This window comes from Trichomycterus rosablanca, chromosome 2 (genome assembly GCF_030014385.1).
Source record: "Trichomycterus rosablanca isolate fTriRos1 chromosome 2, fTriRos1.hap1, whole genome shotgun sequence".
Classification (NCBI taxonomy): Eukaryota; Metazoa; Chordata; class Actinopteri; order Siluriformes; family Trichomycteridae; genus Trichomycterus; species Trichomycterus rosablanca.
In genome coordinates, this window is record NC_085989.1 from 20,100,491 (window position 1) to 20,115,093 (window position 14,603).

General features: G+C 39.8%; 1 protein-coding gene across 2 annotated transcripts; it reads left to right on the forward strand.

Moving 5' to 3' along the window:
- The first annotated feature begins 4,259 nt into the window (after positions 1-4,259).
- On the forward strand, positions 4,260-14,593 carry kdm8 (lysine (K)-specific demethylase 8). 2 transcript variants are annotated; one of them, XM_062990342.1, is made up of 8 exons: positions 4,260-4,386; positions 6,231-6,697; positions 8,258-8,430; positions 8,509-8,641; positions 10,822-10,869; positions 13,928-14,077; positions 14,164-14,256; positions 14,372-14,593. In XM_062990342.1, the coding sequence occupies exons 2-8, from the start codon at positions 6,239-6,241 to the stop codon at positions 14,534-14,536; spliced, it is 1,221 nt and encodes a 406-aa protein (XP_062846412.1). In that variant the 5' UTR covers positions 4,260-4,386; positions 6,231-6,238; the 3' UTR covers positions 14,537-14,593. The 2 variants fall into 2 exon arrangements, with proteins under 2 accessions (XP_062846412.1, XP_062846417.1); XM_062990347.1 differs by having other exon boundaries at positions 4,370-4,412.
- Positions 14,594-14,603: the final 10 nt, after the last annotated feature.

The window sequence follows — 14,603 nt, forward strand, 5'->3', positions numbered from 1 at the left end:
AATGGTTTATTACCAGACATAGTACTTGATATTCTGCCCAAAGATTCTTTTAGGCCAGAGAATCAAGTTTTCCTAATGTCTCTTAGCAATATACAAGCAGGCTGGAATAAGCCTTTTGCATAATAGTGGTGCTATAGAGTGCTGCAGAGATGGTTATCCATCCAACATGTTCTATTCCCATTTGCACAGGACTTTTGGAGCTGAACACTGGGTTCCTTTTCACCACATTGACCATGGCCTTTCATGCCCAGATGCACAATTTGGCTGAACAACCAGCTCTATTAATTTCAAGGTTATGCAGGATCTTTTTACCATATCAAATTATTGAAACCACTGTGGTACTGAAAACACTCATCCTTGCCTTGATCTATGCCCTGCCACAATTTGATCAGAGATTTCCACAGACAGTTCCTTGGCTTGGTTTTGTGTGTATGTTTTGGTTTCTTTTACGCATTTGTGCGTTACTTTTATCATAGATCTGAAACAGAGCAGATGGTGAATTGGTTGGGTGTGAGTAAGGACGTGTGTAAATGTATTCTGCAATAAAGTGACAGGTCAGTCTGGAGTGTATTTCTGCCCTGTACATGGTGTTTCTGAATTATGCTAGACCCACCACGATTCTGACTAGGAAGATGTTAGTGAAAATAAATGAGTAGAAATTATGTCAGATATGAAACTGATATGAAACTGATTTCATGCAATATAAACTTGGTTTAATAATCCAGCAATTAATGTTCACAGATCATCTAGAAAGCAATGAGTGTTCTCATGGTAAGAAAAAGTAGATCTGAGGATCTTTTTATCACAGCTTAATACTCCAATGGGCAGATGTGTTCATTAAACTGGCAACAGAGTTAATTTGGTTTTGACATTTATAATGACTTTTTATTCATTTTGTTTAAATTAATCTAGTTCTAACTTTAATTACAGTTTTAATGTGGAATCCATAGTTATTTTATTTAGTTGTTTTAACATTTGCAATGCAGATATCATGTAAAATGAAAAATATATTACTAGATTTTTGGAATCCAGCAGCTCTGATGAGTTAAAGGGGTTATCTTTTTATTTGTAAAGCTGTTTTTGTGTCTGAGAAAAGCATCTTGCTGTAATATGAAAAAAAGTCTAAGGAGGGCAAATAATGTTCTTCTACATGCAGTACCACTAAATAAAAAGCCCCCTATTTATTTGTTTTGTTTTGATATGAATATTAAATATTAAACATGAATGATTTTATAAGCCTTTATTATTTAACAATATGAAAATGTTTTAATTTGGGGCACTTGGGTGGCGCAGAGGTAAATTATGCTATAGTCCACTACCGCTGAGATCCAGAGTTTCAATCTCAGCACTGATATCAGCCAACCAGGCATCTGCACAAACATGACTGACTAGTGTCCAGGGTGGGGCAAAACAGCTAATGGGTTCACTTGCCAGTGTGCTCTCAGTGCCAGTCCCAAGCCCAGACAATAATAGGAAGGTTGTGTCAGGAAGGGCATCTGCCATAAAAACTGTTCCAACGCTAGACCAGATTTGCTGTGGCAACCCCTCATTTTAAATTGAATACCCTTTTTTTGTTTTTATGATACTGCCTTAAACATGTCTTCTTTATTTCACACAAATTATTTTTTTGTACATTTTCATAATGAACAACATTATTATATTGAAACAAATGGTAATGTGATCAAAGAAAGTGTACTGTAATGCTCCCTTAGCCCCTTGCCCTTAAGAAGGAGAAGAAGGCCACAGGTCTCGCATTTGAAATGAAAATGTCATTAAAATATTTCACAGAGAATGCAATACATGGGTTACCAGAAGTCAGCAAAGCAGTCCTGTGCAAAAAATATAAATATTTAAACAGGGCTACAGTAAAATAAAACCCCACAACAGCCACAGCAAGACAAACTAAAAATCGTCCTCTTGTTGCTGCTGCTGTTGGTTACAGTTTCACCACTATTTTCTCTTAGTGTGGTGGAAATTGCATCACATCTACATCTTCAGCAAACTCTGTACTTTTACAGAGCAATTAGAAAAGGACAATAGCACATTAGAAATGGCATGATTAGTTCTGGATCTGGATATACTGTTACATGTACAGTACATATTGTACTCCTGTACTGTTTTATATCTGTGGTTGTACAGTGTCCTTTAGTATCCTAAAAGGAGCTTATTACAGTTCCCTGCAATTGAAAAAAGAGCTTAAGACTTAAAAAAAACATCCAAAAAATAGAGCAGGAAAGCTTTGTTACCATTCCCCCTGCAAGATATGTTATATACATGGACTCAAAGGTCATTTACTTTATCAAAATTGCACACACATACAAATGCCAGACTCCACTTCTAAATAGTTAGCATCTTATTGTTGCAGAGTTAGAAGCTGATCTGCCATAGTACACCCTCTAACCTCTGGAACTAATTCATGCATCACACTTAGTAGTCTGCTTTGTGTAATTTTAATGTTACATACAGCCATTCACCTTTTAACATTTATGATAATAAGCACTTTAGGTGCATGGTTGGTCCTTGAACCAGTCAAATAAGAGCTTTTAAATGTAAATAGAAGAAAATATAGCATCCACAGAATAAGGGCAATATAACTGCTGTCCTATTTTCCTGTGAGAAAAAATAAATAATTGTAAAAGGAAACGTAACAGCTTATAGACAAGTAGTTATTGTAATAATACCTTTTAGCTACACCATTATGAAATTATGTAGCCCCGCTGTTGACATCCTGTATGAATAAAATTAATGTGCGGCCACTGCGTGGGTACGAGATCCTAATGCATATCCATGGTGTGGGAACAGGATATGCAAACATGAAGGTAGGATACATCATCAGACATCCCAAGTCTCACGGAAGTTCCGGCAGTCTCCCGCATATACATAGCGGCTCCCTGATGCCCGCAAGTCAGATAAAATCTCCCGGAATCTAGAACGAGCGGCCAAGAGCGCGTATTAAATCCGTTATCTGATATACAATCTAGCGCACTGTGTAGGGAACATAAATCAATCGTCTAATATACTGTCTAGTGCACTATGTGTGGAACGTAAATCCGTTATCTGATATACATTTTAGTGCACTATGTAGGGAACATAATTAATTATGTAATACACTATCTAGTGCACTATGCAAGGAACACAAATCATCATCTAGTTATACTTTCTAGTGCACTATGTAGTGAACATGAATGCATTATCTAATACACTATCTAGTGCTCTATGTAGGGAACATTAATCTGTGATCTGATATACAATCTAGTGCACTGTGTAGGGAACATAAACCAAATGTCTAATTCACTATCAAGTGCACTACGTAGGGAACATAAATTCATATCTAAAATACTATCTAGTGTGCTAAAATCTGATATACAATTTAGTTCTTTTTTTTGGGGGGGGGGGGTCGGGGTCGAGGTCCGGGTACAGGGGTACCTCCCTGAAATGAGTTTTTGCAACTTGGGATGTCTGCATCATGTTTGAGGAGCATTAAGCTTACCTTTCTGGGAAAGTCATATACATGAATACATAAGCATATATACAATTTTGTGTTTGCTTTATTAGCTGTGGCCAAAATAAAAGGTACGGTAGCGTGTGTCATGGCCAGGACTTAATGATTCCCCTCCCGATGTAGTTGTGGCTGAAGGTACTGGGTTCATTCCCCAGGTGGGGCGCTCTGGGTCCTTGATGAGAGTTTGCATGTTCTCCCTGTGTCTGCGTTGGTTTCCTCCGGGGGCTCTGGTTTCCTCCCACAGTCCAAAGACATGCAAGTGAGGTGAATTAGAGATACAAAATTGTCAATGAATGTGTTTGACATTAAACTTAAACTGATCTACCGTTTCTGTCAAGAATGTAACCAAAGTGTGTAAAACATGACGTTTAAATTCTAATAAATAAATAAAATAAATAACTTAGTCGTGGCCATGCATTAGGATCTCGTTCCACCTTTATCTTTATTAATACAAGATGTTACCGGTGAAGCGTTTTGACTGGTAGGAACGCAATCCCTCTACTGTTTCCATACGGACTTTTTATAATGCAGCATGGTTTGTATACAAGGGGGCTTAACAAGCCAACTTTAGCCAAACAGCTTTTAAAATGCGATACTTTGTGGAAGCTTTAAAATATAACGAATGTTTAAAGTGTAAAATTGCACATCGAAGTTAATTGGGTGCGTTTGCTTTTAAAATACGGTTTTTACGACCGCATTTATACGCTTAAGCGGGCGACACTGTTGTGTTGAAATACGACACATTTTCACTATCCAGTGCACTACTTTGGAAGCTTGGCGCGAGAACACAATATGTTAGTCTCCTAAATGATCGTCTGTAGGTTATAGGGACTGAGGCGCTATTTGGAACACATCTATAGTGTGTCTGCTAAGTTGTTGAGGAGGTGAGCTCTGCTGTATATTCTGACAGGTATAATATTTAATGATTGCCATAACTGTGCTTTTTGTGACCGCATGATTTTAAGTTAAACTAGTTATTAGTTTTCACAAAATAGAGTTTCTATGAATAATCTCTTGTGGGTTTTCTAAAAATAAAAAAAGAAAGAAGCAGGTAGCAGAAATAGCTTGTCAAGTAATTTAATATTTTATTGCCCACGTGTATTTTTAAACTTGGCAACTTGGGTTGGTTCGTGCCTTTCGCCCAGTTAAAGATTATATTATTAAAGATATAAATTGAAGGTACAGGTGGAAATCTCTAAATGCATTTATCAGAATGTTGCTGGTTCAAGCCCCACCACTGCCAGCTTGCCACAGTTGCCTCCCTGAGCAAGGCCCCCTAAACCCTCAACTGCTATCCTTGTACTGTATTTACTAACAAAGATAAGTTACCTTGAATAAAAGTGTGTGCTAAATACCAAAAATGTATATAAGTTCATTTTGAGACAGTAGTAGCTCAGTGGTTAAGGTACTGGACTATGAATCAGAAGGTTGACTGGTTCAAGCCCCTTCCAATTTACCACTATTGAGCCCTTGAGCAACGCCCTTAATCCTCAATTGCTCAAATTGTATATGATTGCTCTTGTAAGTCACTTTGGATAAAAGTGTCTGCTAAAATGCCATAAATGTAAAAGGTTGCTGGTTCAAGGCCCACCACTGCCATGTAGCCGCAGTTGGGCCCTTGAGCAAGTGTTGGATGTATTCGATATAACCTTGGGAACTGATGAATCTTGTGTAATGAGTAACTACCGTTCCTGTCATGAATGTAACCAAAGTGTAAAACATGACATTAAAATCCTAATAAACAAACAAACAAAAACACCATCAAAGTGAAAAGTACATAAAGTGTAAAATCCAAACTGGATACATGCCCTGAAAGTTTGTTAAATAACACAAATCCTGCAACTTAATTTCCAGGTTGTGTGACAGTAAATTGGTCTACTTTATCAACTGCTTTATCCTGCTCAGGGTTGTGTTGTGTGCGGTTCCATCTGAAATTACTGGGCACAAGAACACACCATGGACAGGGCAGGAATCCTTTGCAGCCCCCCCATTTGATCTAATTATTCTTATTGTTATTATTTATTTATCAGCATATTAAGACCAATTAACGATCTTGGTGAAATGATATCTGTAATGTAATGCTTCTGTTCTATTTGTATTGAACATTGGACTGATTTAGAATAGCTGTTGGTTTGCTGTATTTATTTGTTTTTTAAAAGCAGGCAAGTTTAAATCAAATTTAACAGCAATAAACTACGCTAGCACACCAGAGCTGGGATTTCGAATACATCGTATCAAATCTCAGCACTGCCATCTGGCTGGTCTGGGCGGCCACATGAACAACGATTGGCCGTTCAGCTCTCCTCGTGCAGGTGAAAAGATGCAGTCAGTACTGCACCAGTGTCGGAGGGGGCGTGTGTCAGTTGCGAAGTTCCTCAGTCAGCAGTGGAGGGTTGTATCGGTATACGTTAAGTGTAACGCAACCAGGGTAATTGGATACGACTAGATTAGGGGAGAAAATTGGTGGGAAAATAATAATTTAACAACCTGAGGTGTTATGAGCCATTGATTGGGAACACTTTGAACTACTTTTGGCTTGATTCATTTTAAGCACATTTCTCATGTCACCAGCTACAGAAAAGGATCAACAACTCTAATAGTTAGTTTTCTGCTACAGTATTCTATGAATTTTATTTTTTTAAGGTATTCCAATGAAATGTTACTGAATCTGTGTTTATTTCTTTAAAGTAATCACCTAAACTTACTAAGACTTCTCTTCTTTCATTAGATCTAGTGATGGCTCAGATCTGCAGCGACGTCATGGCAATCCTGCCTGTGAATGAATCAGATTTTCCTCTTGTTTTTGGTGAAACACTTGATCCAAGTGTCTTGTCCATTCTCGAGTTTTGCAGAAAGGATTTATACAGCACGTTAAAGCCTTCCTCCTGTGTGGGTAAGGCTCAGATCATTATTGATTACTCCTGGGAGAAGCTCAATACGGGCACATGGAGAGATGTGGAGAAGGACTGGAGGCGAGTTTACTCTTACGGCTGCTTGTTTAAAGCTGTATGGATGTGTCATGGAGAAACGTCTCATGACAAGGTGCAGCAAGCCGTAAAGACATGTGACATGGGTTTGCTCATGGGCGCGTCCATCATGGACAATGTTCTGCAAAGACTTATTCAGGTTCTGAAAGACAAAGTCAGAAAGGAACATCCCAGCAAAGTGGAAGAAAATGAGCAGCCCTGTCAGAAGGTAAACCACTACTTTACTTTATGGAGCTAGGGTTAATTTCTCAATGCCACGTATGCACACATCTGTACATGAGATATTTTTACTACTTCTTTTTTTGCATTGGGTGGTCTATAACATGATAAGTGTGGGGAAACAAGCCAGTCCAGCTTTCTGTTTTTCAGGCGATATATTCTAATATTTACACCGATCAGCCATAACATTAAAACCACCTCGTTTCTACACTCACTGTCCATTTTATCAGCTCCACTTACCATATAGAAGCACTTTGTAGTTCTACCATTACTGACTGTAGTCCATCTGTTTCTCTACATAGTTTATTAGCCTGCTTTCATGCTGTTCTTCAATGGTCAGGACCCCCCACAGGACCACCAGAGAGCAGGTATTATTTGGGTGGTGGATCATTCTCATCACTGCTGTGACACTGACATGGTGGTGGTGTGTTAGTGTGTGTTGTGCTGGTATAAGTGGATCACAGTCCACTCACTGTCCACTCTATTAGACACTCCTACCTAGTTGGTCCACCTTGTAGATGTAAAGTCAGAGGCGATCGCTCATCTATTGCTGCTGTTTGAGTTGGTCATCTTCTAGACCTTCATCAGTGGTTACAGGACGCTGCCCACGGGGTGCTGTTGGCTGGATATTTTTGGTTGGTGGACTACTCAGTCCAGCAGTGACAGTGAGGTGTTCAAAAACTCCATCAGCATCGTTGTTGTGTCTGATCCACTCATACCAGAACAACACACACTAACACACCACCACCATGTCAGTGTCACTGCAGTGCTGAGAATGATCCACCACCTAAATAATACCTGCTTCTGTAGTGGTCCTGGGAGAGTCCTGACCATTGAAGAACAGCATGAAAAGGGCTAACAAAGCATGCAGAGAAACAGATGGACTAGTCAGTAATTGTAGAACTACAAAGTGCTCCTATATGGTAAGTGGAGCTGATAAACTGGACAGTGAGTGTAGAAACAAGGAGGTGGTTTTAATGTTATGGCTGATCGGTGTATAATATACCTGGGCCGCACTGTGGCTCAGTGGATAGCAGTCACCTCACAGCAAGAAGGTCCCGGATTCGATTCGATGGAGTGTGCATGTTCTCCCCGTGTCTGCTTGGGTTTCCTCCAGGAGCTCCGGTTTCCTCCCACAGTTCAAAGACATGCAAGTGAGGTGAATTGGAAATACAAAATTGTCCATGTCTGTGTTTGACATTAAATACTTGAAGTAATGAATCTTGTGTAACCAGTAACTACCTGTCCTGTCTGAATATAACCAAAGTGTGTAAAACATGACGTTAAAATCCTAATAAATAATACACCCACTTTGATCACATTGGTTTAACAATTCTGTTTGTAGTCACCAGATATTTCCACTTTATAAGTCATACTAAGAAGTACTGACCAGTGCATCTATTTGCTCATATTTATTTCTAGTTTTTTTGTTATTTAATTGAAGTATTTTTCATCTACTCATTTTGTTTATTGCTTTTGAGTGGTATGGCTGTCACCTTTATTAGAATGGCTTTGACTAAAGCTGTATTTTCATGCTTTCTGTCAATAGAGACTCAAGAAAGACTGCACACTAAAGACCACAATCAACCCTAAACTGGCAGTACAAAGAGTCGTCTGTCCATCTCTGCAGAGTTTCCGGTCAGAATTTCTGGAACCCCAAAGGCCTGTCATATTAGAGGGAATAATTGACCACTGGCCTGCCTTTAAAGAGCACAAATGGAGGTACTGTTTCATATACATAATAAAAACATTGTGATCATTACTGATTTTAAATACAGTATATGTCATTTTCTGTGTAAGCATAGAGTACCTGCGAGCAGTGGCAGGCTGTCGGACGGTTCCTATCGAGCTGGGCTCCAAGTACACTGATGAAGAGTGGTCACAGAGGCTCCTTACAGTGAACGAGTTTATAGACTGTTATATTGTGGGCAATGTAAGATTATACCCTTATATGCATGATCATTTCAGTTGCATGTAAAATCACTTAGGCTGGTTGTAAAGATGTTCATATACACCGATCAGCCATAACATTAAAACCACCTCCTTGTTTGTACACACACTGTTCATTTTATCAGCTCCACTTACCATATAGAAGCACTTTGTAGTTCTACAATTACTGACTGTAGTCCATCTGTATCTCTGCCTGCTTTGTTAGCTGTTCTTCAGTGATCAGGACCACCACAACGCAGGTATTATTTAGGTGGTAGATGATTCTCAGCACTGCAGTTACAATGACATGGTGGTGATGTGTTAGTGTGTGTTGTGCTGGTATGAGTGGATCAGACACAGCAGCGCTGCTGGAGTTTATAAATACTGTGTCCACTCACTGTCCACTCTATTAGACACTCCTACCTAGTTGGTCCACCTTGTAGATGTAAAGTCAGAGACGATCGCTCATCTATTGCTGCTGTTTGAGTTGGTCATCTTTGAGACCTTGATCAGTGGTCACAGGACGCTGCCCACGGGGTGCTGTTGTCTGGATATATTTGGTTGGTGGACTATTCTCAGTCCAGCAGTGACAGTGAGGTGTTTAAAAACTCCATCATCATTGCTGTGTCTTATCCACTCATACCAGCACAACACACACTAACACACCACCACCATGTCAGTGTCACTGCAGTGCTGAGAATGATCCACCACCTAAATAATACCTACTCTGTAGTGGTCCTGACCATTGAAGAACAGGGTAAAAGCAAGCTAAAAAAGTATGTAGAGAAAGATGGACTACAGTCAGTAATTGTAGAACTACAAAGTGCTCCTATATGGTAAGTGGAGCTGATAGAATGGACAGTGAATGTAGAAACAAGGAGGTGGTTTTAATGTTATGGCTGATTAGTGTATAGACCGTTTCAATGAGGGTAAACAATAATAACGCTACTGCGCATGTCTGTTCCTTTCGCCTTTCCGGTAGCGCCATTTTTAAACATCCATCCAGCTGTCAACATGACGAGCTCGTACTTTGCGAGTCTCCCGAACACGGAACAAACGCGATATTAGCAGAAATGAATGATAGATCATCAAGTATCTTTACCAGCCCCTTTTGAGGAGAATTTAATAAGTCAGTGTTTTTCCTCTGACCTAAAACGTTTGCCTGAGGTAACATTCATGTAACAGACCCAGACACGTATCACTACCTTGTTGAAACGGAGTGTGTTTACACCAGAGAGGCAGTGAAAGCATACCGCAGTTTGGACGCGTATAATTAATTATTAAAATAATTATTGTGTCATCTCCCCTTTTGTGTCTGTTGAGCTAAGAGCCATTATAATATGATAAAAATATGACAAACCACAGTGAATTACTTCTCATCTGAATTAGAACATATTAGCTCATGCTAAAACTATTTTTTATAGCCTAACTGGAAATACATGAAATATTTTACAGTAAGCACAATGTATTCATAAATAGTTTATTTACTTTTTGTATTACAAAAGTAGAACCATGTTTCTTTACATGTCATTTAATAATGAAGCTAAGCTAATTAAGCTGTTAATATAATTCCATATAGTGACATTTCCCCAAAATATAGTCCTATAAAGTTATGGCTTTTACACAGTATTATAAGGGGAATGTAAACTTTTTAAGGCTTATGTTAGGTTTATGTTTATTCTGTACTATTACTACAAATATTAAGCGCCTGCGTATTTTAATACACGTAAGCTAAACGTCAGGGACAAGACACCATGAGAACAGCGTTCAACTGAGTACATTTGTTCACAATATTTATTATGAAATAATATACAGTATATTACATTTATTATAAGAGTTGATGGTGGGGATCCAGCCGTCTCTATTTACAGCAGCAATCCAAGCGTTTCACTGTGTGTTCTTTTGGAAATCTGTTCACCTTTATTTCTGAAAGCAAGTTTGTACCCGGTCTGAGGGAACATCCGACAACCGAACAACATGGTCCTAACTTTAATTTAGACATACTGTCAATAAATCACACCTGAACTAACGCAAAGGAATTGAAGCAGTTGTGCTCAATCGCTATTGTTCTGAGCGCTGTTTACCACCAAGCGGAAGCGTTTTAGGAACAGCTACGTCACTTCCTGGACTCATGAATATTCATTTGAAACGGTCTATATATAAATATAAGTTGTTTTTTCCCAGGAAGAGGATGGTACAGCATACTTGGCTCAACACCAGTTGTTTGATCAGGTGACATTTAATTTTATTTTATATAAGTGTATAAATAGTGGATTTGTGGTCATTTTGTTCAAATATTGTAGTATTGATATTTCAGGGGAACAGGTCGCTGTTGGTTAAAATGAGGTAAAGCTTTAAAAAAAATCTAGTCAGCTAAATATATCTATTAGCCTTTTTAATAATTAATCATGAACTTCCTAATTTATGAATCAAGTACATTGACTTTTGCAAGTTAACATTTTTATCTGCTCGATACAGACACAGTGATGTCATCGGTCCATGAATTATTTTGTTTTTGTTCCTAAGAATATTATTTTTAGTTTTTAATAGCAATAGCCTCTATTGCTACTGAAATGGGCCAGACTTGACTGTTCTCCTTCACCCATTTTTGCACAGAGAAAATGTTTGCTGTCGACCATTACTGTGACAATGCTTAATTCAGCAACAATCATTCTGGGAACTTCTTCTGGGGATTCTCATCTCTGGTTACTGTCACTGGGTCAGTTAGAAAACCTAGTGAACTCTCTACATAGACAGTGTTTTACGCCATCCTACACGTGCTTTCCAGAAGAAGTCTGTCTAAATTCTTAGATGCCTTAAAATGCTTCCTATTGAGGTGCCTTAATTCAAAGTCATAAACTGACTGAATGACGAAGGAGTATCCAATTGTTCTTTAATGATGAAGGCAGTTCCAGAATTCAGTGCGGCACAACTTTTCTCCCTAAAAATTAATCAAATATGGCGGACGAATGCAGAGCAACGTAAATAAATTGTCATTGATTTTTAATATGTATCAAGTTGTCTAAGTGTAATTTATTTGCACATTCGGGCTTGTTGGTGACAATTTAACCGTTTTTGGTATGCAGAGGGAGATGTATGAGGGAGGGTTTGAATGGCCTGAAGCTAATGTGTAAGCGAAAACTGCGGTGACATAACTGCCGTAATCGCTGTCTAAATAGTGCGTCTGCTTTATACAGTGTATCACAAAAGTGAGTACACCCCTCACATTTCTGCAGATATTTAAGTATATCTTTTCATGGGACAACACTGACAAAATGACACTTTGACACAATGAAAAGTAGTCTGTGTGCAGCTTATATAACAGTGTAAATTTATTCTTCCCTCAAAATAACTCAATATACAGCCATTAATGTCTAAACCACTGGCAACAAAAGTGAGTACACCCCTAAGAGACTACACCCCTAAATGTCCAAATTGAGCACTGCTTGTCATTTTCCCTCCAAAATGTCATGTGACTTGTTAGTGTTACTAGGTCTCAGGTGTGCATAGGGAGCAGGTGTGTTCAATTTAGTAGTACAGCTCTCACACTCTCTCATACCGGTCACTGAAAGTTCCAACATGGCACCTCATGGCAAAGAACTCTCTGAGGATCTTAAAAGACGAATTGTTGTGCTACATGATGATGGCCAAGGCTACAAGAAGATTGCCAACACCCTGAAACTGAGCTGCAGCACAGTGGCCAAGATCATCCAGCGTTTTAAAAGAGCAGGGTCCACTCAGAACAGACCTCGCGTTGGTCGTCCAAAGAAGCTGAGTGCACGTGCTCAGCGTCACATCCAACTGCTGTCTTTGAAAGATAGGCGCAGGAGTGCTGTCAGCATTGCTGCAGAGATTGAAAAGGTGGGGGGTCAGCCTGTCAGTGCTCAGACCATTCGCCGCACACTACATCAAATTGGTCTGCATGGCTGTCACCTCAGAAGGAAGTAATCCAAAAGGACATGGATTACTGGAACCATGTCCTATGGTCTGATGAGACCAAGATTAATTTGTTTGGTTCAGATGGTCTCAAGCATGTGTGGCGGCAATCAGGTGAGGAGTACAAAGATAAGTGTGTCATGCCTACAGTCAAGCATGGTGGTGGGAATGCCATGGTCTGGGGCTGCATGAGTGCAGCAGGTGTTGGGGAGTTACATTTCATTGAGGGACACATGAACTCCAATATGTACTGTGAAATACTGAAGCAGAGCATGATCCCCTCCCTCCGGAAACTGGGTCGCAGGGCAGTGATCCAGCATGATAATGACCCCAAACACACCTCTAAGACGACCACTGCTTTATTGAAGAGGCTGAGGGTAAAGGTGATGGACTGGCCAAGCATGTCTCCAGACCTAAACCCAATAGAACATCTTTGGGGCATCCTCAAGCGGAAGGTGGAGGAGCGCAAAGTCTCGAATATCCGCCAGCTCCGTGATGTCGTCATGGAGGAGTGGAAAAGCATTCCAGTGGCAACCTGTGAAGCTCTGGTAAACTCCATGCCCAGGAGAGTTAAGGCAGTTCTGGGAAATAATGGTGGCCACACAAAATATTGACACTTCAGGAACTTTCACTAAGGGGTGTACTCACTTTTGTTGCCGGTGGTTTAGACATTAATGGCTGTATATTGAGTTATTTTGAGGGAAGAATAAATTTACACTGTTATATAAGCTGCACACAGACTACTTTTCATTGTGTCAAAGTGTCATTTTGTCAGTGTTGTCCCATGAAAAGATATACTTAAATATCTGCAGAAATGTGAGGGGTGTACTCACTTTTGTGATACACTGTAAGTTCGATGTCTTATTAGAATTCTCTTTAATTAGGCAGCTCACTAGGTTTTCAGACAGACCTTGTGAGTTTGGGAGGTTTGTATTTGTGTTCACATGGGCTTCCTCTGCACCACAGCCCTTATTTTAAACTGCTAAAATATTTACAAAAAATCCTAAATAATGGAGGTGCTCAGGTGGCACGGTCTGTTATGACAGGCCAGCTGGGCGTCTCCACAAACATAATTGGCTATGTCTAAAGGGGGTGCCCAAAGCCATACATTGTATTGGCACCCTGTCCAGGGTATTCCTGCCGCCTTGTGCCCAGTGTTTCCTGCTGGAACTGGACATGCCACCCTGACCAGGATGAAGAGGTTGATTAAAAAAAATTAATTCCATTAATGGAAACGTGCCTAATGATTTCACAGTTTGCCTGTTAATTTAATACTAGAGAGATGACACCTCCAGAACTATTGTGATAGGCTTTGTTTTTTAAGAAACTACCAAAGTAATCATTAATCTTCCAGGTGCCAGAGCTGAAAGAAGACATCCGTATCCCAGATTACTGCTGTCTCGGAGAGGGAGATGAAGATGACATTACGATTAATGCTTGGTTTGGCCCAGGAGGGACCATCTCTCCTCTGCATCAGGATCCTGAGCAAAACTTCCTGGCTCAGGTAAATACTGGTAACAAAAGCACATTTTGGAAGGATTGTTTAAGTGGATTTTGTTACACAATCCAGCTGTGATTTCTTTAAAACAGGTGGTTGGGAGAAAATACATCCGTCTGTACAGTCCTGAAGAAACTGAAAATCTGTATCCACATCAGTCTCAGCTACTACACAACACCAGTCAGGTACACACTACATGCTCATAGTGGCTGCTAGAACTGTAGTCAGCAAATCCTTTTTTACAGTGAAAATAAAAGCAACAGTGTGGAAAATGATGCAATGATGGTCTGCCCTGTCCAGGTGGATGTGGAAAATCCAGATGTGATGCAGTTCCCAGATTTCCTGAAAGCCTCTTATCAGGAGTGTGTTCTTCAGCCGGGTGATGTCCTGTTCATCCCCAAACAGCACTGGCATTACGTTCGTGCCTTAGAGCTCAGCTTCTCTGTTAGTTTTTGGTGGTCATGATAAAAGCCGTCCCTATTTTTATAAATAAAGCAGTGTCATTTAACAGTGCTTTAGTCAGTCCCGTCTC